The 24401-nt window shown below is 38.7% G+C and overlaps 2 protein-coding genes across 2 annotated transcripts; one reads left to right on the top strand and one right to left on the bottom strand.

The window, feature by feature from the left end:
* Positions 1 to 540: 540 nt before the first annotated feature.
* LOC141595629 (uncharacterized) lies at positions 541 to 15588 on the top strand. Its single transcript, XM_074415591.1, has 2 exons — positions 541 to 596; positions 14604 to 15588. The coding sequence occupies exons 1-2, from the start codon at positions 541 to 543 to the stop codon at positions 15586 to 15588; spliced, it is 1041 nt and encodes a 346-aa protein (XP_074271692.1).
* A 1677-nt stretch (positions 15589 to 17265) lies between these two features.
* On the bottom strand, positions 17266 to 21659 carry LOC141595803 (ricin B-like lectin R40G3). The gene is made up of 4 exons (XM_074415769.1): positions 21061 to 21659; positions 20516 to 20635; positions 20185 to 20419; positions 17266 to 17486 (listed from the first exon to the last, which is right to left on the bottom strand). Coding segments are annotated over exons 1-4 (876 nt in total). The 5' UTR covers positions 21580 to 21659; the 3' UTR covers positions 17266 to 17484.
* Positions 21660 to 24401: the final 2742 nt, after the last annotated feature.

The raw sequence follows: 24401 nt of genomic DNA on the forward strand, positions 1-24401 counted from the left end.
GTCCAAGTCCCTGGTTGCTGCTGTCCAACACGGCCACCGTTGTTACCACCCGAATTAGAATTATTTGACGAGCTGCCACCACCACTATTCTTTCCACGATTGTTTTTGCGATTATTATGGCCACCCTTCCCCTTATTCGAATTAGACGACCCATCCTTGGATTTGTTGGAGTTGGATCGTGAATCTGAATTAGAGGATGCGGAGTTTGCTTGAGACACATGGAGAGCCGTGGCAGAGGTATCTGAGACATTGGCGCGTCGTTTTTCTTTGAGTGATAGCATAGAATGTGCCTTGTAGAACGATGGGAGAGGATCACTTTGTTGAATGATAGAAGCGATCCCATCATACCCATCGGAGACCTTAGTAACCAATTGGAGGACAAGACGGGTTTCGGAGACCGGAGCACCAACATTAGCGAGTTGGTCAGCGATCATCTTGAGAGCCTGACAAAAGGACGATACATCGGGGTAGTTATCCATATGGATACTAGAAAATTGTTGCTCCAGTAACACGGCACGAGTGTGTTGATTATCGACAAAGATGTCCTTGAAGCGATCCCACGTCGCTTGGGCCGTGGCACCTGGTTCAAGGATCGTGTAAAGGAGGTCAAGAGAGATGGTACTATAGATCCATTGCTTAACGATTGCGTAGAGACGGGGTCCATTGGGCGCCTTTGTTAATCACAACATCCTTGGGAGGAGCCATGTGATCAATAACATCAAACGTGCGGGCAGTGTTGAGAAAGAGTTCTACCCACGACGCGTAGTGGACATTCTCGGACTCAAGGGTTATTTGGACATAGTTCTTAATATTGGAGACGGAGTAGGCCGGGTGAAAAGGAGCTTTGGATGGGGTTGCATCGTTTGTCATGGCTGCGAGGTGAAGAGAGAACGAAAAAGAAGAAGAATAATAAGGCAGAGAGGCGGAAGAGTTTAGATCGTGTTTAGGGTTGATACCATAAAAGAAATGTATTCCCTTGGAAATTCTATTGATTAGCAAAGTCATATATACAGAAGGTTGGTAACCGATTACAACAATCATGACCTACAAATATGGAAACCACATCCTAAATATTTGCACCTAATTATTCTAATAAATAACGGTGAAAATAGCACTATTATTGAGAGATAGAGATGTGTTGTATCGAGTTTTGGTAAAGAAAAATGGTTCTACTGTATTTGGGTGAAGAGAAGTGCTTCACATGTTAATGGTGAAAAGGCTTCATTGATAATCGGATTTTTGGAGAGAAGTATTCTAAATGAAAGTTGGTGATAAAGTGCACCAACAAGACAGTGACGAGAGGTGCGTCAGAAAGTGAAAACAAGGGCTTCACAAAATTGAGATGGAGAAAAGTACTCCAAATTATGGTTGATGGTAATAAAGACATCAACGAGATGGTGATGACAAGGGCGTCACAATGTGAATATCCGGGACTTGTTATAAGCCTTTTGCTAGCATACAAATCGCAGTCTTTTGTTGATTTGTGTGGATACTAGTAGGGGCACTATAATTGGAATGCTCTTGATTTTGTAGCAGTTGAATTAATCGGATATGGTTCTTAATTTTTATTTGCTATTTATTATTTGTTCACGAATTCAACATGCTGTAAGATATTTCGAATACCCTCTTTATTTATATTTAGGACTTGTTTGGTTGACATAAGTTTCAAGGATGACTCATATTTATAATTATAGAATCACTGTATCTTATGTTAATCTTTTAATGTTGGGTAATTCTATTATTTATAATAAGATGACCCCACCTTATGGTAATTTTTTGATGTAATTTGAAAACATGTAAATATCTACTCAACCATTTATATTTTCAAGAGATAAGTCAACGTCTCAACGTTTAATAATAATGACTCGTACAAAATGTAAGAAATTGAGAAAGAAATGAAGTTAGAGTTTGGTTAGGTTTAACGGTGAATGTCACATTAAACCTCTGTTTATGTATAGCTTAGGTCCTTCCTATATACTTTACTTTTTGGCTCCGCCATAGCCCATAAGGCATTGAGGACGTGGTTTGGTGACTTGGATATGGTTCTCTGGATGCCTACTGTTAGAGAAGATTGCATGGAAATAAATTTTAAATGTGCATTACAATTTACAGTGCACTTGCCTATGTTTCCAAGGTATACAAACAACTACTCCCTCCACATTTTAATGTTCTTCCCATTTCTCAATTACATATGAGTAGTATTATAATAAAATGGGAAGAACATAGAAATGTGGAGGGAGTATAAATTTAGGATACTTTTTTAAATTATTTATTTTTTAATAATATACTCCGTAATTTTTTAAGAGCTCTCTAAGACTATTTTTGTTTGATACCTAAACTCCAAGGATGACTCCTATTATTATTATAGGATCACACCCTACTTTATGGTTATCTTTCTATGTGAAGAATTCAACTATTTATTTGTAATATATTCACTACTTCTGCATTATTTTCCAATGTGGAACAAATAACATAATATAGAAAATATATATTATAATCTATATATATATATATATATATAAAAGAGAGTTTTTTCGAGCGATTCTAGGCTGTCCACATCATCACAAATTAATTTAGGAAAGTTTTATAAATAATATTTTTGATGTAAAAAATAAAGTGGTAAATCTTTTAATTACTATTATAATATATATTTCCTATTTTATAGTCAAGCGATGTTTCTAATTTTATATAAAAACTTTTACATTTCATTTGGCAAAATAATGTCGGTAAAAAAATTATGAAAATAATAGAATTAGATTCGTGGTAAGAAATGCTATCATTAGTATAGATTTCATATAATTTGCATATATTTAAGATGATGTACTTCTTAATATGTTATATGTCTACATTGAACATATAAATATTAGAATTCTCCCACATCAAAAGATTAACATAAGGTGAGCTGATCCTATGATTATAAATAGAAGACATTCTTGGAACTCAGATATCAACCCAAAATCTTTTGAGTCTCTCAAGTATTGTCTTGGAGAGTTCTTAAGAGTTAAGAGATTGTATCTGTTCCGGGTGTAATTCCAGAGCAAGTATAGTTACCACCCGTGGCTTGTCGAATGATGTCTTGAGTTGGATTCTCCTTTGGTCTTAATCGTTCCTCTCGGCCTCTCCTGCAACAATGAACGAACTGAGGGCTTGGCTTTGTGCCAAGCGTACTCACTCCGACGCTCAAGTCAGTAAACTTAAGGGATAAGTTGTTACTTGGCTGAATGTATATTGTAGAGAGATAAGGAAGATATTACCAGATGAATAGTGTATTTAGGTTTAGTTGTGGATTAGTTGGATCCTCTCCTCAATGAAGGTTGAGGAGTATTTATAGGCTTTCACCTTTTGTCACGTAGTGGCCAAGTGGCCAAGTGGCTAGCAGGTGGAAAGACTGATCTACCCCTCGGCCGAGGGACCTATGGCAGGCCGGCGGGCCCTGTTGACTCACCGCCGAGGGGTCTTGGATATGAGTACGCGGGTATGTGTCCCGGTGGCCGGCGGGTTGTCATGCCGAGACCAGTGACCGCCGATGGGCCGCATCGGCTAGGGTCGTCTAAGTCGTTGACTTCTTTGTGGATATCTTTGACCTTGCTCAATACGTTGACTTGGTCAGCGGTGCAGAATATGCCCCATCAATTTGCCCCCAGCGTAGTCTATGCCGTGGTATGGGCTCCGATGTACGTTTGAGCGTATATTCTGCGTAAGTAATTTGCGGAAAATTTTCTCGACGGCTTCTTCTGCGGCTTTCTTCTACCTCGGCCTGGTCTTTCTTAGGCCGTACCATATCCCCCCTCCACATGGATGTGTACAGGGCATCCGATGTGGAAAAGAAAGTGACGCTGGCCGAGACCAGGATTGAGTGTGCCGGTTGTTTTTGATTGCCCCCGGCCGGCGCTACTTAGCTTGGTTGACCATGTGGCCGGCGGAGAACAGATGCTTGGGAATTTGTTGAGGAAGGTGAATAGGCAAGGAGATATGAATAGGCGTGTTGAAGACGCTTGGTTACTGTTGCATTGATTGACGTCTAACTGTTGCAACGATTGACATTCCGTGATTGCATGTCCGACACGTGTCTGCACGCTGATTGGTTGACGCCTCATGGGCTGTTCGCTGATTGGTCCTTCTTTATGGGCTTTTCCCTATAAATAGGGCAGTTATCCCGTGAAATTGGCCACCAATTTCATTCTCCAAAATTTTCCTCTAAACTTTCAAGGGTTTCATTGTCTTCTAATTTTCAGAGTTGTTACTCCGGCGGGTGTTTTTCTTCAAGGTAAACAAACTTTCCAATTTCTTAACTGTAAGTTATTATTGTAAACATGTCTTCTGCTGATGCCGGGCCTAGCAAACCGACGCGGGGGGGTTCCCCGTCGCGCCTTGATGAGGAGGAGAAGTTGGACGCCCTCCTGATAAGGCCTGGGGGCCCTAGGTCTCCTTCTCCTGAAGTCGATCCTCGAATTTTGGAGGAATGGGAGGATGACTCTGATGTCGATGATGACGCAGACGATTTTGGTGATGATGCTGAAGAGGCTCGTCCCAAAGAGGTGAGGCGGTACATTATGGATCACGGTGACGTCTGCAAGGTACGCGTTGACCGAGCTTGGACACATAAGTTTGCCGGTTGTTCCGTGAGAAATTTTTCGAGGGTCACTTCTTCTTTGGCAGGGGATACAAGATTGTTATCCCGAGGAGGGCCAGCCGTCTGTTGCCCTCCGCCGGGCCATACCGGCGTATACATGCGACATTTGGAGTACGGGCTCCGGTTTCCGCTGAATGAGTACGTCATGGCCATCATTAAAGCTATGAACGTCGATGTGGCCCAACTGCATCCGTTGGCCATGAGGACGATAGTCGGCTTTGTGTGGCTTTGTCTCTTCAAGGGGGAGGCCCCGACGGTAAATTTATTCCGCCGGCTTCATTATCTCCACCAATCTCCGTCCGGCGCGTCGGTTGGTACAGTGTGCACACGGAGAAAGGTTATGTCTCTGTTGACAAACTTACTTCTTGCAAAGACCGGAGAGATCGGTAGGTGTATGTTAAGGTGCTTGGATGACTATCCGCCGCCCCTCTCTTTTCAAAGACCAAGTGAATTTGCGGTGTGAGACTAAGGCGGAGCATGACGATGGGTCACCGGAAGAAGCTTAAAATGGATGCCGCAATGTCCTTCTTAAGGAGGACGAGAAGTCGCGATGAGGCTTTTGAGTTGGACAAGAGTGGGCTGCCGAAAAGATGGATCCCCCCAACGCAGATCATTCTTCAGGATGAGCCGCTTTGCCATGTCGGCCTCATACCGGCCCTAGCGCAGGGTGAGTGGGGTCGGTGTGAGGCCCATCACCGTTCTCATTGTGTCTCGAACTTTGATTTATTTCTTCTACTTAACTCTTGCTTTGTCTCTTTCGCAGCCACTTTGGACCGGACTGTCGAGGGTATCCTCCTGAGAATGGGGCCGCACAAAGATAAAACCGTTGCCAACTTGCATCCCAAGGCTCTAGCCCATGACCGCAGGACGCGCCGAATGATCTTATGGATCAAGCAAATGAAAAGCTTGAATGTGGTGGAGGCCCAGGCGAGGGTTGTAAGTAACATGCCGCGCCGCACGCGAAAAACAAAGCCTTCGGCGGTGATGGCGTCGACATCGGCTCCGCCTTCCATCCCCCCTGTTCAAAAGGAGACGGTGGAGATCGTTTATATCTCCAATGGGGATGACTCCGATGAAGAGGAGGGGTTGCCCCTTGTCCGTAAAAGAAAGCGACAGCCTTTACCGCTGTCGTTGCTTCGCCGGCCGACGAGGAAATGCGCCCTTCGGCCAAGAAGGCCAAGCACGGTATTGATCTATCCTGTGGCTCGGACTTAGCTTCCTTAGCGCCGCGGATCGGCTCTCTCTCGGCATGTCTGTGTATGTTGATACGATGCTTACTTTAAATTTTGTAGATCGGCCGCGATCGTCCGCCGCTCTTGTTGGGCGACAAGTGGAGGGGAATTCATGTGCGGTGGTGATCAAGACGTCACCGCGAACTCTTCGTCCCGAAGGCTTCCTCTCCCGGCTACAGGTGCCTGATCAAAATGTCACCATTGTCTCTTCATCCCAGAAGGCTTCCCTCTCCCAGCTACAGGCCGGTGATCAAAATGTCACCACTGTTTCCTCATCCCGAAGGTTTCCGTCTCCCGGCTTATAGAGGAAGGCACGGAGGCGATCAAGGAGTCGGCGAGGTGGAACGATCTTACCGGTGCTCGTATCGTAGAGCGGAGAAAGCCGTGGCTCAATCCGCTTTTGAGCTTAATGCCACTAAGAAGGTGGCCGCGAAGGCGAAGCCGGATCTTCTCAATGAGCAGAGGCTTAGGGAGATGCTTTGAGAAGGCGCTCTTGGCGAAAGAAAACTCAGGCGGACGCTGAAAAGGAGGTCCTTCTTTGAGAGAGCCAAGGCCGAGGCTGCGGCAGCCGGCTGCGAAGTCGCTGGAGAAGTGTAAACTTGTTCGAGGCACGCCGACCTCTACCTCCAAAGAGAGGAACGAATCCAGGGACCTATTTAAGGCCCAAAGGCGAGGTGATTCGGAGCAAAGAGGCCGTCACCAGGCAAAAGGAGAAGGACATTGAGATGCTCCAAACCGTCATGCTCCCTAACATGTGTGCTTTGAATTCCGGATTTGGCCGAAGGAGCTGCTAGGGAAGTGATTGGGGAGCTCTTCCCTCTTGATGGTTCCTTTCCGTGGGGCAGATATGACGAGCTTCTTGATGACAAGCTTGAAGCCAAGGAGAAGGCCGTGGCGGAGAAGGCCAAGGAGGCGGTGAGGGCGAAGATAGAGAAGGAGGCGGCCGCGGAGAAGGCAGCTCTTGCTGAGAAGGCTAAAGCGCCAAGGAGGAAGCCGAGTGGCAAGGGCAGCTGAGGCTGCCGAGGCTAAGGCTGAGGCTCGCCAAGCCGAGGTCGCTAAGGAACTATTTGCCGGTTACCCATCGGAGAAGGTGCAAGAAAAACTGCCGCCGATGGCGAGCAACAACGGACATAGGGAGATGATATCTGTAACCTTGTCTTTTGGCTTATCCTTGTAATTTCTTGTAATTCGTTGAACATTTTTAATAAGAGTTCGTTTCTTCTGCCTCCGGCCTGGCCGAGGTTTTTACCTCACTTCTTTTTCTTGCGCTAGTATTTGAGCGTCTCAATTGTACTTTAGCGTCTATGTCTTCGTCTGGGTTGTCTCCTTACGTTATTAATTGAGTGTCTCTTTTGTTTCCGCCTCGGCTTGGCCGAGGCGGTCTAGAGTGCGTATCCCAATCGTGTTAACGCTTCTGAGGCATTTTGAACGCTTTGCAAGTATCACCTGCGCTGGTCGTTACCATCGAGGTGTCTGCTCTCTGGTGGTGATTGCCGCTCTTGTCGGTGTGTGACAGTGTGAGCCAGCATCTGCTTCTTGTTATTGACTGCCGTGGCGTCTACCACTTGGAGTGACTGCGACGGCGTCTATTTCTTCATGGAGACTGCCGTGGCGTCTACCACTTGGAGTGACTGCGACGGCGTCAAACCTCTTTGGGTGACTGCCGTGGCGTCTACTACTTGGGGTGACTGCGACGGCGCCTATTTCTTCATGGAGATCGCTGCGTGGCGTCTACCACTTGGAGTGACTGCGACGGCGTCAAACCTCTTTGGGTGATCGCCGTGGCGTCTACTACTTGGGGTGATCTGCGACGGCGCCTATTTCTTCATGGAGATCGCTGTGGCGTCTACCACTTGGAGTGATGCGACGGCGTCAAACCTCTTTGGGTGATCGCCGTGGCGTCTACTACTTGGGGTGACTGCGACGGCGCCTATTTCTTCATGGAGATCGCCGTGGCGTCTACCACTTGAGTGATCTGCGACGGCGTCAAACCTCTTTGGGTGATCGCCGTGGCGTCTACTACTTGGGGTGACTGCGACGGTGCCTATTTCTTCATGGAGACTAGCCGCTTGTCGGTATGACAGTGTGAGCCGACATCCGCTTCTCGATAAAGACTACCGCTCTTGTCGGTATGACAAAGTGTGAGTCAAGGCGTCTCTGCTTCCTAGTGACTAGGGGGAAAATGAACATTTTGATGGAAGACTTGGACGATTTTTCATTAGGTAAAAACATGCGTCGGGGTGCCCACAAAAGTTTTGGACACCTCCGCCGCTACATAGAGTATTCCCGAGATTACCGGCGTCCTAATGGCCTATCAAAGGCACACCGTCCTAGTCACCGTTAGTTACATCCATGAGGTCGCCCTCCCGTTGTAAGGATAGACTTTTCCCTTTTTCCGATTTCTTTGCCACTTTGAGGGATTGCATGTTGCATCCTCCGCGCTATCCGGACGTTGACCACCTCGTCATTCTCGTCTTTGGAGACGAGCTTATGCGCTTCCCCGGTCCGAGACATACATCGTGTTAGGGCCCGGATGGACATCACCGCATCGCCTCACTCGGGTGACTCGGCCTATGAGAACGTTGTAGGCGGACGAGCCGTCGATGACCACGAACTCGGCTAGGACATTTTTAGCCGCATTCTTTTCGCCGAATGTCACCGGAGTCCGATTGATCCTAGTGGTACCAGGCCGGCCCCAGAAGTCGTATAGTGGGTTGGTGCGGGGGCTCAAGTCCTTGACTTTCGGCCGAGGTCGAGGAAACATTCCCGAACATGATGTTCATGTACGCGCTGTGTCAATCGGCACCTCTTGACTAGGTGGTTGGATATGTCCAAATTGACTACAAGTGGGTCGTTGTGAGGAGCGATGACTCCTTCGTAGTCCTTCCTTCCAATGGTTATATCGGGGATGTTGGAAGCAGGGATCGCCGTGTTGGGCACAAAGTTGATGGCCTGATATAGCTCGTTCAGGTGCCGTTTGTGCCCATGGGCGGACCCTCCGTTCTCGTTGCCCCGATGACAACATGGATCACTCCTATCCGTTCAAGACGGATTTCTTACCCGAACCGCTTGTCGGCGTCGGTCTTTTGGCCTTTAGCAACGTACTTGCCGAGGCTCCCCTTCCGATCGCTCTTCAATGGCATTCTTCGGATGTCGGCGGTCGTTGGTTAGATGGCCGGTGTGGCCGTGGTACTCACAAGATCGGCTCGTGTCACCGTCACTTTTTGGCTTGGGGGTCTCCCCACTTCGGCCCTCGTTTTGCTCGGGCGAAGACCTCGGCGGCGATACGACGAGAGGGGTTTTATCACTATACCGCCTCTCGGTGGTACGTTCCCGAACTCCACCGGCGCCCGTCGAGTCTTGTTTCTGGCGGAGACTTGTCCGACCGTGACCTATTATTCTCACGGCGTCTTTCATCGGACCGTGACCCGTTGTTGTCACGGCGTCTTTCATCCGGGTTGTCCTCCCGGTGGCTTTTCTTTTCGGAGGGCTCGGCCTCGCTGGGGCCGACCCATGTCTTGTGATAGTCTTCTACCTTGATGGCCTGGTCGGCCATCCTCCTGGCGGCATCTAAGCTCAGGCCTCCGCACTTGATGAGCTCATTTTTTAAGTCTCCCCTTGGAAGGCCCTTCATCAGCGCGAAGGCCGCCAGTTCAGGATTAATTTCCCGAATCTGCTGGACCTTTCCATCGAACCTCTTCACATAGCTTCGTAGAGACTCGCCCCCCTCCTGTTTGATAGTTAGGAGGTCCTCTCCTCGTAGCGGGAAGGACTCCTTCTTCGACTCGGGCTTCTTCTCCAACTCTGCTGAGTCGGACTCCTCTGGTTCCTTTGGGGTAAGCCTCGTTCGTGTTGCGGGGACGCTGTCCTCCCATGAGTGCGGGAAGGACTTAGGTCTACCACGCCCACTTTGGGCTCCCCCGGCGACTTGGCTGGGTCAGCTTCTCCCAGTGCTCCGTTCAAATTTCTCGGAGTCACGTTTTGGGCCCTGGTCTCCTGGATGGTTTCCGCCGCTCTTGTCGGCGTGACAGTGTGAGCGGGCGTATTACTAATTAAGTCCAGGACCATTTTCAGTTTTGCTATGTCAACCACATGTCCCATGATGGTGACTGGTTGGTCGGCGCGCGGCGTGTCCGGCATTATTGGCATCCCGAACTCCGGTTGGATTACTCCGCGGTGGAGGGCCGCACGACTCGACTTGTTGAAGGTATCATCCTGGTGGAATGGGGTTTCGTCGGTCACGACTGCGTCTTGTTGTTTCGACATCTTCTTAGCTTTTTGGGTGGGTTTTTGTTGTTTTTTTTTTTTTTTTTTTTTTTTTTGGAATGAATGTGACTAGCTTCTAGTAGCGTTTCCCACAGACGGCGCCAATTGTTCCGGGTGTAATTCCAGAGCAAGTATAGTTACCACCCGTGGCTTGTCGAATGATGTCTTGAGTTGGATTCTCCTTTGGTCTTAATCGTTCCTCTCGGCCTCTCCTGCAACAATGAACGAACTGAGGGCTTGGCTTTGTGCCAAGCGTACTCACTCCGACGCTCAAGTCAGTAAACTTAAGGGATAAGTTGTTACTTGGCTGAATGTATATTGTAGAGAGATAAGGAAGATATTACCAGATAAATAGTGTATTTAGGTTTAGTTGTGGATTAGTTGGATCCTCTCCTCAATGAAGGTTGAGGAGTATTTATAGGCTTTCACCTTTTGTCATGTAGTGGCCAAGTGGCCAAGTGGCTAGCAGGTGGAAAGACTGATCTACCCCTCGGCCGAGGGACCTATGGCAGGCCGGCGGGCCCTGTTGACTCACCGCCGAGGGGTCTTGGATATGAGTACGCGGGTATGTGTCCCGGCTGGCAGGTTGTCATGCCGAGACCCAGGCTGACCGGCCGATGGGCTGCATCGGCTAGGCTGTCTAAGTCGTTGACTTGCTGTGGATATCTTTGACCTTGCTCAATACGTTGACTTGGTCAGCGGTGCAGAATATGCCCCATCAGTATCATTGTCTCCAATCTCTCCATAATACGATATAAAAAATAATGTGGAGGATGTTTTAATTATTATAATATATATTTTCTATATTATATTCAGTGATGTTTATAATTTTTATATAAAAACTTTTACATTTCATTTGCAAAAGTATCGTTAAAAAAATTATGAAAATTATATAATTAGATTCATGGTAAAAAAAAACAAATGATATCATTTGAGTATAAATTTCTTATCATTTGCACATATTTTAATTATGATAAGAAAAAAGAAAAAAAAGTATGAACATAGTATAGCTGAGTGAGTAAGATGGTATTTTGTTTGGATAATATAAAAGTGTGTGAGTGTAAAACTGCTACAAGGAGCTATACGATTGTGCTACATATATTACATCTATATTGCATGATTAATTGACCATTACATGTTCTGATCGACAACTTTCATAAGTATCACCGGATACACTCAAAATTGCACCAAATTTAAGATAGAAGAAGTATGTAACTCACCATTGTTTGTTCAAGTCAAAGTTTGCCCTTTTCGGTTGGAGATAAGTTGGCAGACAAGTTTAATTTTAGGGATAGATTTGTCGTCAAAGTGATTATTTTCAAGTAGTTAATACAGAGTAGCATTTAAATAGCACGGGCGATACTATCACTTTGAAATTATAAATGGACGATATACGAAGTAGAAATGTAGAACGTAAACATACATGCAAACAAAGCATGGTATTGAAGGAGAAAAAACTTAAGAACCTCTGATTAGATATATAAACAAAGGTATATGTGGAAATCTATGATACACTACTTTGTTCTATTAAGTGTTTAGTTTCCGTGGACATATATGGAATTTGATTCCAACTCCATAACTTATATTGTTATATCCATTATTATTACAGTTAGGCATGGTGTCAATTAAAAAAAAAAAACGCATATCTGATCAAAAATTTCATACGCATTGGAAAAATTACCATAAAATTGAGTGATCCTATGATATGGTTAAAAAAATTATGAAAATAATAGAATTAGATTCATGGTAAAAAAATGTTATTTTTGGAGTATTGATTTCATATTATTTGCATATATTAAAGATGATATACTTCTTAGGTGTCGTTTGGTTCGAGATGAAAGGATGGAATGGAACGGAGTATGATACCATAGATGTATGAGATTCTAACTCCATTCCATTTCAAACTCAAAATTGTTTGGTTCAATCTAAATAAGTAAGGGGAAGGAATGGAGTTTATTGAAGGGGAGAAGGTGTGTATGAGATTTCAAGGGGTTAAGATGGAGTTATAATCTATTGAGTATCTAACTCCTCCAAAATCGCTCAACCAAACACTTGAATAGATTCAATCCATTCCATTCCATTCCAAACAAGCCAACCAGGCACCCATTAGTATGTTATATGTCCCACATTGAAGGCATAAATATTAGAATTGTCCCATATCAAAAGATTAGCAAAAGGTGGGGTGAACCTATGATTATAAATAGAAGGCATCCTTTGAACTTAGATATCAACCAAAATTTTTTTGAGTCTCTTAAGTATTGTCTTAATAGAGATCTCTTATTAGAGTTTTTATTATTATCTCTTTAATAGCAAAATTTATTTATTTATTAATTATTTTTCTCGCATAATCAATAAACGGTAGACGTGTATTATTAATCATTTATTTTCTTTGAAAGAGATATTTTAATCATATGTAAACAAATGATTAGATGTAAACATTAAAGTTTTATAACATTTTTTTCATTATAACCAAGTTAATTAACCCGTTGCAACGCACGGGCTTTCAACCTAGTAATTAATATATCTTTCACTATGTTTTTTTATGTCAAAAATATTATTTACTAGTTTGAATGCCCGTGCGTTGCAACGGGTAATTAGCTTATTTATAATGCCAAAAAAATGTTATAAGTGTTTAATGTTTACATTATATGTCTAATGATTTGTTTACATATTATTAAAATATCTCTTTCAAAAAAAATAAAAGATTAATATATACGTGGGTTAACTCTTATTTATAATCATATAATCACCCCCCTTATACTAATCTTTCGATGTGGGACAATTCTAATATTTATAAGTAATATATTCACAAAAATTGGATTTTTTTTCTGATGTGGGACAATTCTAATATTTATACGTAATATATATATATATATATATATATATATATATATATATATATATATATATATATCAAACCTGCATTATTTTTCAATGTGGGACAAATAACATACTCAGAATTACATCATCTTTTTTTGCACTTAGTTCGACATCCAACCAGATTTGCTACTCATTATATCTAATAGTTATATTTAAATTTAATAATATGATCAAGTACTCTCCATTAATATTTGTACGTTGTTTTTCTTCAAAAAAAAAATTAACATAATTGAGATATGGAAATTTTCCGTGGTACCCCTTAATTTTGTTAGATTTTCCATGTTACCCCTACTTTTCAAAATCTGCCTATGGTACCCTTGAAGTTCCATTTTTTTGCCCAGGGTACCCCTTAATGTAAAGGTTGTTAAATGAACATTAAGTTTGATGGCGTGGCAATAAAATAACAATTATAAAATAATACCCCCTTTATTGTTTTATTGGTACGGATCTCTCTCTTTTAAATGCAAATTTAATTAACTATATCATTATAATATTGGAAATTTCTCATGGTAACCTTGAACTTTGATAGATTACACATGCTATCATGGATGTTATATAATTCTAATTATAATATGTGTAAATGATAAGAACCTATACTCTAATGATAGAATATTTTTTAACATAATTCTAATTATATTATTTAAACATAGTATATTGACTACACCTACATTATTTTTCAATATGGGACATATAAAATCTATAGGTGAAAAATATAATGATATAAACTTTTAAGAGCTCTCCAAGACAATACTTAAGCGACTCAAAAGATTTTGGGTTGATGCCTAAGTTTTAAGGATGCTCATAGAATCACCCGTCTTATGCTATATTTCGATGTGGGAAAATTCTATTTTTTATATGTAATATATTTATCACACCTATATTATTTTTCAGTGTGGGAGGTATAACATACTATGAAATACACCATCTTTAATATGTGCAAATTATATGAAATCTATATATACTCTAATGATAGCATTTCTTACCATGAATCTAATAATATTATTTTCATAATTTTTTACCGACATTATTTTGTCAAATGAAATTTAAAAGTTTTTTTTATAAAAATTAGAAACATAACTTGAATATAAAATAAGAAATACATAGTATATATTATAATAATTAAAAGATTTTCCAAACATTAACTTAGGTTAGAAATCATTATTGTAGAGACAGTAATACAAACTCTTTTAAGAGTTATCTCTGACAATACTTAAGGGAATCAAAAGATTCTGGGTTATGACTTCTATTTATAATCATAAGATCACCATGCCTTATGGTAATCTTCTGATGTGGGACAATTCTAATATTTATACATAGTATATTCACCACACTTACGTTACTTTTCAATGTAGAACAAATAACATATATACTAAGTACACCATTTTTTTGTTTGAACCTACTTTGACATCGACCCGATTTAATAATGAGAAAATACAATACAATACAATACAATACAATACAATATACACTCTAATGATAACATTTTTTTTTGTCACAATCTAATTATATAATTTTCATACGATACTTTTTTTTTCAAATGAAATATAAAGTTTTTATATCAAAATTATAAACATCACTTTAATATAATATAGAAAATGTTCCTCTTTAAGGAATCGTGACTTGACGTGGAATGCTCCTCTAGTGCGTGCCCTCTTTAAGGAAAAGGATGCGGATTGGATATTGGCATCTCCCCTATGTACGTCTAGAAAGTATGATGAAGTTTTTTGGCCTCTCACTAGTGATGGAAATTATTCGGTGAAGAGTGGGTACGGCATTGCCTTCATGGAGTTTTTTGAACAACATGGTACTCTAAAAGATAAATCCAGGATCACCATGTCAGGGAGGGGTTTTTGTAAGTCCCGCCTTTGGAGTTTACCTGGGCCGAATGTATGGAAGGTTTTGATCTGGAAGATCGTCACAAACACCCTGCCTGTAGGTTATGAGTTTCATAAACGATCGATTGAAGGGAGTCATACATGTCGGATGTGCTTAGGGGATCAACAACATAGCGAGACAATTGAGCATATCTTTAGAGATTGTCCTTTATCTTCCAGAGTTTGGGCAGGGACGGCCCTTGGGATTCGGGTCGAAGGCACTGTGATGATCCCGCTTGGTGATTGGGTCATAAACTGGATCCGGTACTTAGATACTTTGGAGGGGGGCGAAAGTCAAATTTTAGTCTTCTTGGCAACCTTATGGGGTCTATGGACCACTCGTAACAATGTGGTCTTCAGAGGAGATCAGGTTATGCCGTGCGTACTTCTTCAGTCAATCGCTAACAATGTTGAGGTGTATCTACAATCTAGACTGAACGAGAAGGAGCACAATGAGAAGATGCAAGGACGAGTGTCACATTCGTTAGGAGATGATGGTATGCAGACTATTAAGGATGGTCACCCAGTTTATATAGTTGGTAGACGGGGTCATTGTAGAGGTATACGGATAAAGGTTGATGCTGGATGGTTGAAGACCTTGGACGCGGCGATAGGGTGGGTGGCGTATGATAGTGATGGGGTTATGATTGAGAGCGGAAGCAAGAAGACTAAGGCAAATCGGCTCTGCAAGCGGAGGCCTTAGGTATCTCTGAAGTTCTTCAATGGGCCGTCGGTAGGGGATTCTTTCATCTAGAGGTAGTGTCGGATTGTCTACCCTTACTTTGCCAGATTGCAGGTTTTGCAGGAGTTCATCATGGCATCAAAGGCATTCTGCAGGATCTCAAGGATTTTTATGCGTCTTTTCATTGTTTAAGTTTCGCTTATATTGCTAGAAATCTTAATTTTGTAGCACATGGTCTCGCTTCTCGGGCCATGCGAATGTAAAACTCTTTATTTACGGTTGCCAAAAAAAAAAAAAAAAAAAAAAGAAAGAAAATGTATATATATGGGACATTTCTATTATTTATACATAATATATTCACAACACCTACATTATTTTTCAATGTGGGACATATAACATACTAAAAAGTCTATATCTTTTATATCAAAAAAATTTGGATTAATATCTAAGTTTCAAGCATGCCTCCTATTTATATTTATAGAATCACCCTACCGTATACTATTATTTCAATGTGAGATACATAATTTAGTTATTTAGACGTAGTATGTTCATAATGCCTACATTATTTTTCAATGTGAAAGATATAACATACCAAGAAATACATGTCTCTTCTTAAAAAACCACTATTGTATACATATTATTTTTCTTTGAAGGTAAAACCACTTAGTCTCGATCATTAGATATGGATTTCTACATCGTACATATAACTGGATTTCTACATCGTACATATAACGACTCATTAACGCTCTACTACTGCATTCAGAAGACAACCATTAGTAAAATCTTTAGTTTTGTATTGTGTCAAGAGACTACCATTAGTATAACCTTTAGTTATTTTTTTATTTTCCTGTTCATGTTCTTAACTCTTTCCCGGATAGTTCCCAACGTTTTCCACTTTATTTTTTATATCATATCGTAGATAATGATAGAAAATCTTAAGAGCTCTTTAAAACAATATTTATGAGACTCAAAAAATTTTGGGTGGATACATAAGTTCCAAATATGCATTATATTTATAATCATATGATCAAATCACCTTATACTAATCTTTCGATGCGGGACAATTCTACTATTTATATGTAGTATATTCACCACACCTACTTCTTTTCCAATGTGGGACAAAACATACTAAAAAGTACATAATTTTACGTATTAAGAAGTACACCATCTTTAATATGTGCAAATAATATGAAATTTATACTCTAATGATAGCATTTTTTAACACAAAGCTAATTATATTATTTTCATAATTTTTTTAATGATATTTTTTTGCCAAATGAAATGTAAAAGTTTGATATAAAAATTGGAAATATCACTTGAATATAATTTAGGAAATATACATATTATAATAATTAATAGATTTTCCACTTTATTTTTTACATCAAAAATTATACTTTCCTAAATTGATTTTTGATGATGTGGACGCTCTCAGATCGCTCGAAAAAACTCTCTTTTATATATATACTAGATACTAGATTTTGCTTCCCTAAACTAATTTTTGATAAAATTATAATAATTAAAAAATCCTCCACTATATTTTTTACATCAAAAATATTATTTAAGATACTTTCCTAAATTAATTTTTGATGATGTGGACAGCCTAGAACCGCTCGGAAAAATTCGATATATAGATTACCATAAAAAATAGTATAACTTAAACATACAATAATCAAATTCTTTACTATAGAATATCCAACATTCTCACAAACATCTTTTTCAACATGAAAACAATTTCACAAGTTTCATACATCAGACTGTTTCATAGCGAAATCAATTTAATTACTTGTACAAATAAGTAACTTAATTTGTCTCGAAATGATAACGTCATACAAAAGCAATAAACATTAAAATAGTTACGATGTTGATACAATAATCCTTCCCAACTCCCTTTCCAGAAGGGTAAGCTCTCCTTAGCACTCCTGCATTCAACCAAGGGTACGATAATCATGTTTTTAGAAATTGTTACCAATAATGAAATACTCGAAGCTGATTTTTATGCAATTTTCAGAGAAATTTGAGTTTCAGTTTATCTTTGTTTAACATAATCCTCTACAAATACCCAACATGGCAACATTATCGGCATAACTATCAAAAATAATGACAAAAACAAGATGAAAAACCTTTACATATTGATCAACACAACATGTATAGGGCAAATAGCTGAGCAAGTGCGGGTCGGCCCGCTAAAATAGCGGGCTTGGACAAGAAAAATAAAAAATTAAACAGGTAACGAATAAGAAAACTAGGCCCGCTAGAATAAATGGACGGGCTCAGACTAAAGAAAATTTCCAATGGACGGCCCGCTAGGCCCGCTATTAAAAGTAACCTTATAAAAGTTCTCAAAAATCCTCAATCCTCCGACGTTCTCTGTTCATTTCAATTACAATTTGTACACTCTAAACCAATTAGGTAGCGCAAATGAATACTTATGCCTTACGTATACGTGGAAGATTGTCGGTATTTACATTTGTCGTATAAAGATTCTTCGAGAATCGACATGCTAACGGGATTGTCGTATAAAGATAGTACCTTTTAAGTATTTATTACACGGGAGTGTATTTAACCGCTAACAATGCCACACAAAACCAAGGCAAAAATAAACTTTTGATGTTTGTAGTAGAACATTGTTAAACTTGTGTTTTTTCCAAAATCTGGTAAACTTATCATTTGAAAATTAGTATACTTTCTTAAGGGTAAACTTTTAAAGACAATTGTTAAGTTTTAGTAAGATGTAGCGATAACAAACTCGTGTTTTAATAAAAACACTAATTTCTGCATTTGATTTTAGTCAGGCCCGCTTTTTTGAAGTGGGCGGGTGCGGACAGTGGAAACTGGCCTACTTAGCGGGCTCGGGCTATAAAATAAGGCCCACCGAACCCTTTTTTAGCAGCTAGGCCCGGCCCGTGTCCGGCCCAAGCCCGCTTTTAATCAGCTCTAGGCAATATTTAATACTCCATCCGTCCCTGTCAATTGTTGTCCTTTGGTTTTGACACAAAGACCAAGGTAAGAGGAATGAGTCAATTACTAAATGACAAGTGGAACAAATTGAGTGTAAATGATCAAATTGCTTATAAACTTCATTCTTAAAATAGAAAGGACAACAAATGACTGAGACACCCTAATATAAAAATGGACAACAAATAACCGGGAAAGTGGGAGTATATATATTCCCTCCATGGCTTTATACCATAATTAATAATTTTCTTACTTTTACTTTAAAATTTTAGTGATCGAAGTCTAAAACGTTGACTTTAAATCGGAGAAAAAGAGTTGAAGCGATGCCTTGGAGACTGTAAATAAAATCAAATGAGAATATCATTTTGAAATCGAGGGATTTTTTTTTCTAAAATGGGACTTAAACACAAACAAATTAACGAAATGGGTTGGGTTTGAAAGTATTTATCCAAAATGGGTCCACGTCATGATCGAAACTAGACTCGGATTCAAGTCGCTCTCCCGCTCAACGACCTTACCCAAAGTGTCACTTAAAGTCCACCCAAACCTTAGTACTCTACTTCCAGACAAGTCGCTTAAGGAGTGAGCGATTTTAGCTCAAGTCACCCTCCTTTGCAAAAAAAAAAAAAAAAAAAAAAAAAAGAAGAAGAAAAAAAAGATTGATAAGCGGAATCGAACACAAGATCTTCATCAAAACAAACAGTTATTCTATTGACGCTAACCACCAATACAAGCAAATTTACATGTCAAAATCCAGTAGTTAAAACATAATACTCCCTCCTATTTACTATTTTCTTCCCTATTTTCTTAAACGGATTATTCAGGTTTTCTTTCCTTTTCTTATTTTGGAAACTTTTACTCTTATTTTATTCATCCATCTCTCCTATCATCAAACCCCACCTAACTTTTACTCTTATTTTATTCATCCCTCTCTCCTATCACCAAACCCCGCATTACTCACAATTACTTATTTAATTTCTAATTATTCATTCCTCTCTTCAATTCATAAACCACACCATCTTCCTTTATTTATTCTTTAATCATCTCCTAAAATCTTGTGCCCACATCAAAGGGGAAGAAAAACGCGACTAGAAGGGAGTATTTAATAATTATTATTAAAAGTCTCAAAACGCATTCAATTCTCATAGCGTTAAATATGTATTTTAATCACCCTAATGAATTATTACCTTATGCTAGGTGTTATGGTTAGGGGTGTGATTTGAATGGATTCAGATTGCGGGTTCAATTCCCATCAACTACACCTTCTGTATTTTTTTTTTTTTTTTTTTTTTGTGGTTAAGTCGCTCGGCGGTTTGGCCTCAAGTCGCTCTCCCGCTAAGCGACCTTAATCCCCACCCTAGTATTGCCAAAACCGAGCCTACGTGGACCCATTTTGGGTAATTAGTATCAAAGTCGCCCCATTTCGTTAAATTGTTTGTTATTAAACCCCATTTTGGAAAAAAAATTCGATTACCACCGTATATAGCTAATACGGAGTACTATCTAAAAAATGGCAAATGATGATCAAGAACTGTATACTCTGTCTTGTATGCTATGTAATTCGTAACATGGATTAGTTATACTAGGAAATATAATTCTAGTTGGAATAATTAATATGATTAAGATGCAGGAGATGATTGAGATTAGGAAGAATTTACGTACAATGGAGTGTGATCTTCCATTGCTGATTCTGATTATCGCCTTTCCAAGTCTCATAAAGTGCAATAAGAGTTCCATCATGAATTCCACCATGATCTTTATCAGCATTCCAAGCATCCATAACCAACTTTACATTATTTATTGTCCTGATTGTTCTAAACCCATGCCCCATGTCCTTGCCCTCTGTCCACAACACAGATTCATCAAGCTCCCCTGGATTGTAAGGGGCTAATTGCACCTGGATCGCACCGATATACATTAATGCAAATTTATAGTAACAAACACATACAAGGATAATATAATTGGAAAAGAAGCGGAAAATTAATTAACTCACTGGATGACAAGAAATAGAGTGTTTAACAGCTTGTCCAGTGCCTTTGTTAACCAAAATGAAACTGGGATAACCATCTTTGTCCTTCACCTTTGTGCTGTATCTCTCGTCTTTGCACCAGTGCTGAAACACTCACCCGGCCCCTTTGTTAACCAAAATGAACTAAATGCACAAATTATCTTGATTAAACCATTCATCCATGTTAATTAGGATCGATCATTTCTATCGATTTCACATGTCGATATTTATTCTGTATTCATATATCCGTCCAAATCGACCATTCGCCATGTTAAATTAAATATCCACAACATGATAACATGCATTCATCTCGGCATTCTCGATTGTACTCATTTCAATGATAAAAAAAAAGTCAACGGCCTGTTTTAATCATTTGTTTACTTTTTTAATTTTATTTTTCCTAGAAATTAACAAAGGTAAACAAATAATTTAGACCCAGCCTAGGCAAATTCACGACCACCCTTGAAACTAATCTAACTACTTTAATGTTATCGAAACAAAAGTAGTCAAAGAATGAAAATGAAACAAACCTGAGTAAGATCAGAAGTATCAGGATGAGTAAGAACAACCTTACCATCACGAATACCAACCGCATACCGTTCACCACCCGCTTTACAGTAAATCTTGTGACTGGGCTTGTTTTCAAGGGAGCCCAACTCAGGCCCATCATCACCACCACCACCATAAGTACTGCCACCATGATCATCAGAACCATGGTGAAAATGCGATCCAATGAAGTTCGGCATATGAGGCCTAAACCTGTGGTGGTCCGTGGGGGGCTCATTTTCACTGGAAGGATAATATTGGTTATCGTATGAATGTTCTGGAGGCGGTGCGTCGTATCCACCCCCGTACGATGGCTGCTGTTCGTATGCGCCTCCGTCGTAGGAAGGTGGTGGGTAGGTTTGATGTGGGGGAGGTGGGTAAGGGTTGTTAAAGTGAGGAGGTGGAGGAGGTTGTTCATAGTTGTTGTTGTCGTCGTCATCGTCGTAGTCATGTCGGCGGTTCTCGTGGCGGTGACGTCCGACGTGGCCGAGGGAGGAATCCATGATTGTTAAATTGATTGGTTTGGTGATGGATTAGTTTAATGGAGTGGACTTTGGAAGGGAAGACAAAGGCAACGTGAAGGGTGATGCAAGGAGTTTATATAATCGTGAATCATACTCGTAACTTCTAAATCACTATTATATAATGTGAATATGATCGTTTGTATAATTAATTATACACCGACATGCTATTTTCACGGTTAATTCGTTAGTTTTGTCAAACTCATATATTTAAATAAATTAATATTTTCTTAAAATTGAATTGTTAGTTAATTTTTCATACTTTCTCCGTTGTTCCTATTATTACTTTCATTACATATTTTGTGACTACTATAGTACTATTACTTCCACCTCTCCCGCCTTCATAATTTTTCTTTCACTACTCACGTATTTATTATTGTTAATTTCACTACTCTCATTGCTGTTAATATGACTTTCACTACTCCGCTTGTTATTATTGTTGCTTTTACTACTCACATGGTGGTTACTATCATATCATAGTAGTTGATTATCTAGTTATATTAGAGTTATATATTTAAATAAATCTGAAATATTAGATCAGAATATTATTTAAGAGCAATTATTATTATTTACTAATTAAATTATAAATCTAATGAATTATGGAATATTATATTTTTTGGAAATCTAGATTGATTTATTTACCTTTTAATAGTTTCCAAAATATAAAATACTTATTTTATATTCGTGTATGTTAAATAATTAACATTTTTATACTAATTAATACCATAGGTGGGCATGTTATTTTAAGGAAAATCATCATCAATACTATATATTAAATCCAGAAACCAAGGGACTTCAATGTAATTAAAGAAGTTATACAAATTAATTATACTATATAGTTTTAAATCACTAGCATCGTGTGATGGATCCGATTAAAGGATCTCAATGTAAATAATATATAGTTTGGGTTAAAATTAAATTATATAAAAGCTTGATAATTTTCCTAAATATGGTCAATTTCCTTAAAATAAAATAATTAATTAAGATGGTCAATTTCAAGGAGACTAAAAGAAAGAAGATGTCTGATAATTTTCCTAAATATTTATAGAAAACTAGAAGATGGTCAATTTCCTTAAAATAAAATAATTAATTAGTATAAACATACACACTTATAGTATTAATTATTATCATCATAAAATTATATATTAAATTTAAAATATATGCAATTTTATAAAACTTTAGTATATTTTATTAGATGTATAGAGATGTTAATTATTTAACATACAAAAATATAATAAGTAGGTTATAAATAATTCAAGTTAGATTCCATAATATATAATATTGCATAATTCTTTCGATTTGATTTAATGTATATATGTAATATATTTAGATAAATATATAATCCTCTTAAAATTGCATGCCTAAGTAGTAAAAGTAATTTCGTTAGTAAAGAAAAGATTTGTAGTAACATTGGATATAGTTATATGATAGTGTAATCATTCATTTGAATAGTAAAAATAACAATATTATCAACGAAATTAGTGAAAGTGGTAGAAACAACAAAGGGAGTAGTGAAATAATCAATATTAATGCGGTAATAGTGAAATTATCAAATGCGGCAGTAGTGACAGTAACAATAATTACGGCGGGAGTAGTGAAAGTAACGATGATTACGGGCAAGTAGTGAAATGTTATTACTATTGTTTCATTAATAAGAGTAAAATATTAATAGCGGGAGTAGTGATTTTGTCTCAAAATTTATTTCATCGTAATATTAGGATATGTGATAAAAAATATATTAATGATAAATTTATGAGTTATGCAACTTTAAGTAATTTTATTTAATGAAAAAAAAATTTAATGGTAAGTAAAGGTAGCCCGGGCGAAGCCGGGCACCAATACTAGTATTATAGTATTCTCTAAACTTATACTTCAACCAAAACTATATAATATTTACATTGAAGTTCCTTGATCGGGTCCATCACACAGTGTCATGATTAAAAACTATATAGTATAATTAATTTGTATAGATTTATTTAATTACATTGAAATCCCTTGGTTTCTGAAATTAATATATAGTACTAGTTTGAATGTCCGTGCGTTGCAACGGGATAATTAACTTATTTATAATGCAAAAAAAAAAACGTTATAAGGGTTTAATGTTTACATTCTATGCCTAATGATTTGTTTACATATTATTAAAAAATCTCTTTCAAAAAAAATAAAAGATTAATATATACGTGTGTTAACTCTTATATATAATCATATAATCACCCTACCTTATACTAATCTTTCGATGTAAGACAATTCTACTGTTTATAAGTAATATATTCACCGAACTTGGATTATTTTTCTGATGCGGAACAATTCTACTATTTATATGTTGTATATATATTCATCAAACCTGCATTGTATTTCAATGTGGGACAAATAACATACTCTGAATTACACCATCTTTTTTGCACTTAGTTCAACATCCAACCAGATCCCGAATACGGACAATTGCTACTCATCTATACTATATATTAAATCCAGAAACCAAGGGACTTCAATGTAATTAAAGAAAGTTATACAAATTAATTATACTATATAGTTTTAAATCACTAGCACCGTGTGATGGACCCGGTTAAGGGATCTCAATGCAAATATTATATAGTTTGGGTTAAAATTAAATTATATAGAAACTTGGTAATTTTCCTAAACGTTTGTAAGAGATTAAAACATGGTCAAATTCCTTAAAATAAAATAATTAATTAAGATTGTCAATTTCCTTAAAAAAATATATTTCAAAAGAAAAAAAATCTTTAAAATAAAATAATTAATTAAGATGGTCAATTTCAAGGAGACTATAAAAGAACGAAGAT

Source organism: Silene latifolia, chromosome 8 (genome assembly GCF_048544455.1).
Source record: "Silene latifolia isolate original U9 population chromosome 8, ASM4854445v1, whole genome shotgun sequence".
Taxonomy (NCBI): Eukaryota; Viridiplantae; Streptophyta; class Magnoliopsida; order Caryophyllales; family Caryophyllaceae; genus Silene; species Silene latifolia.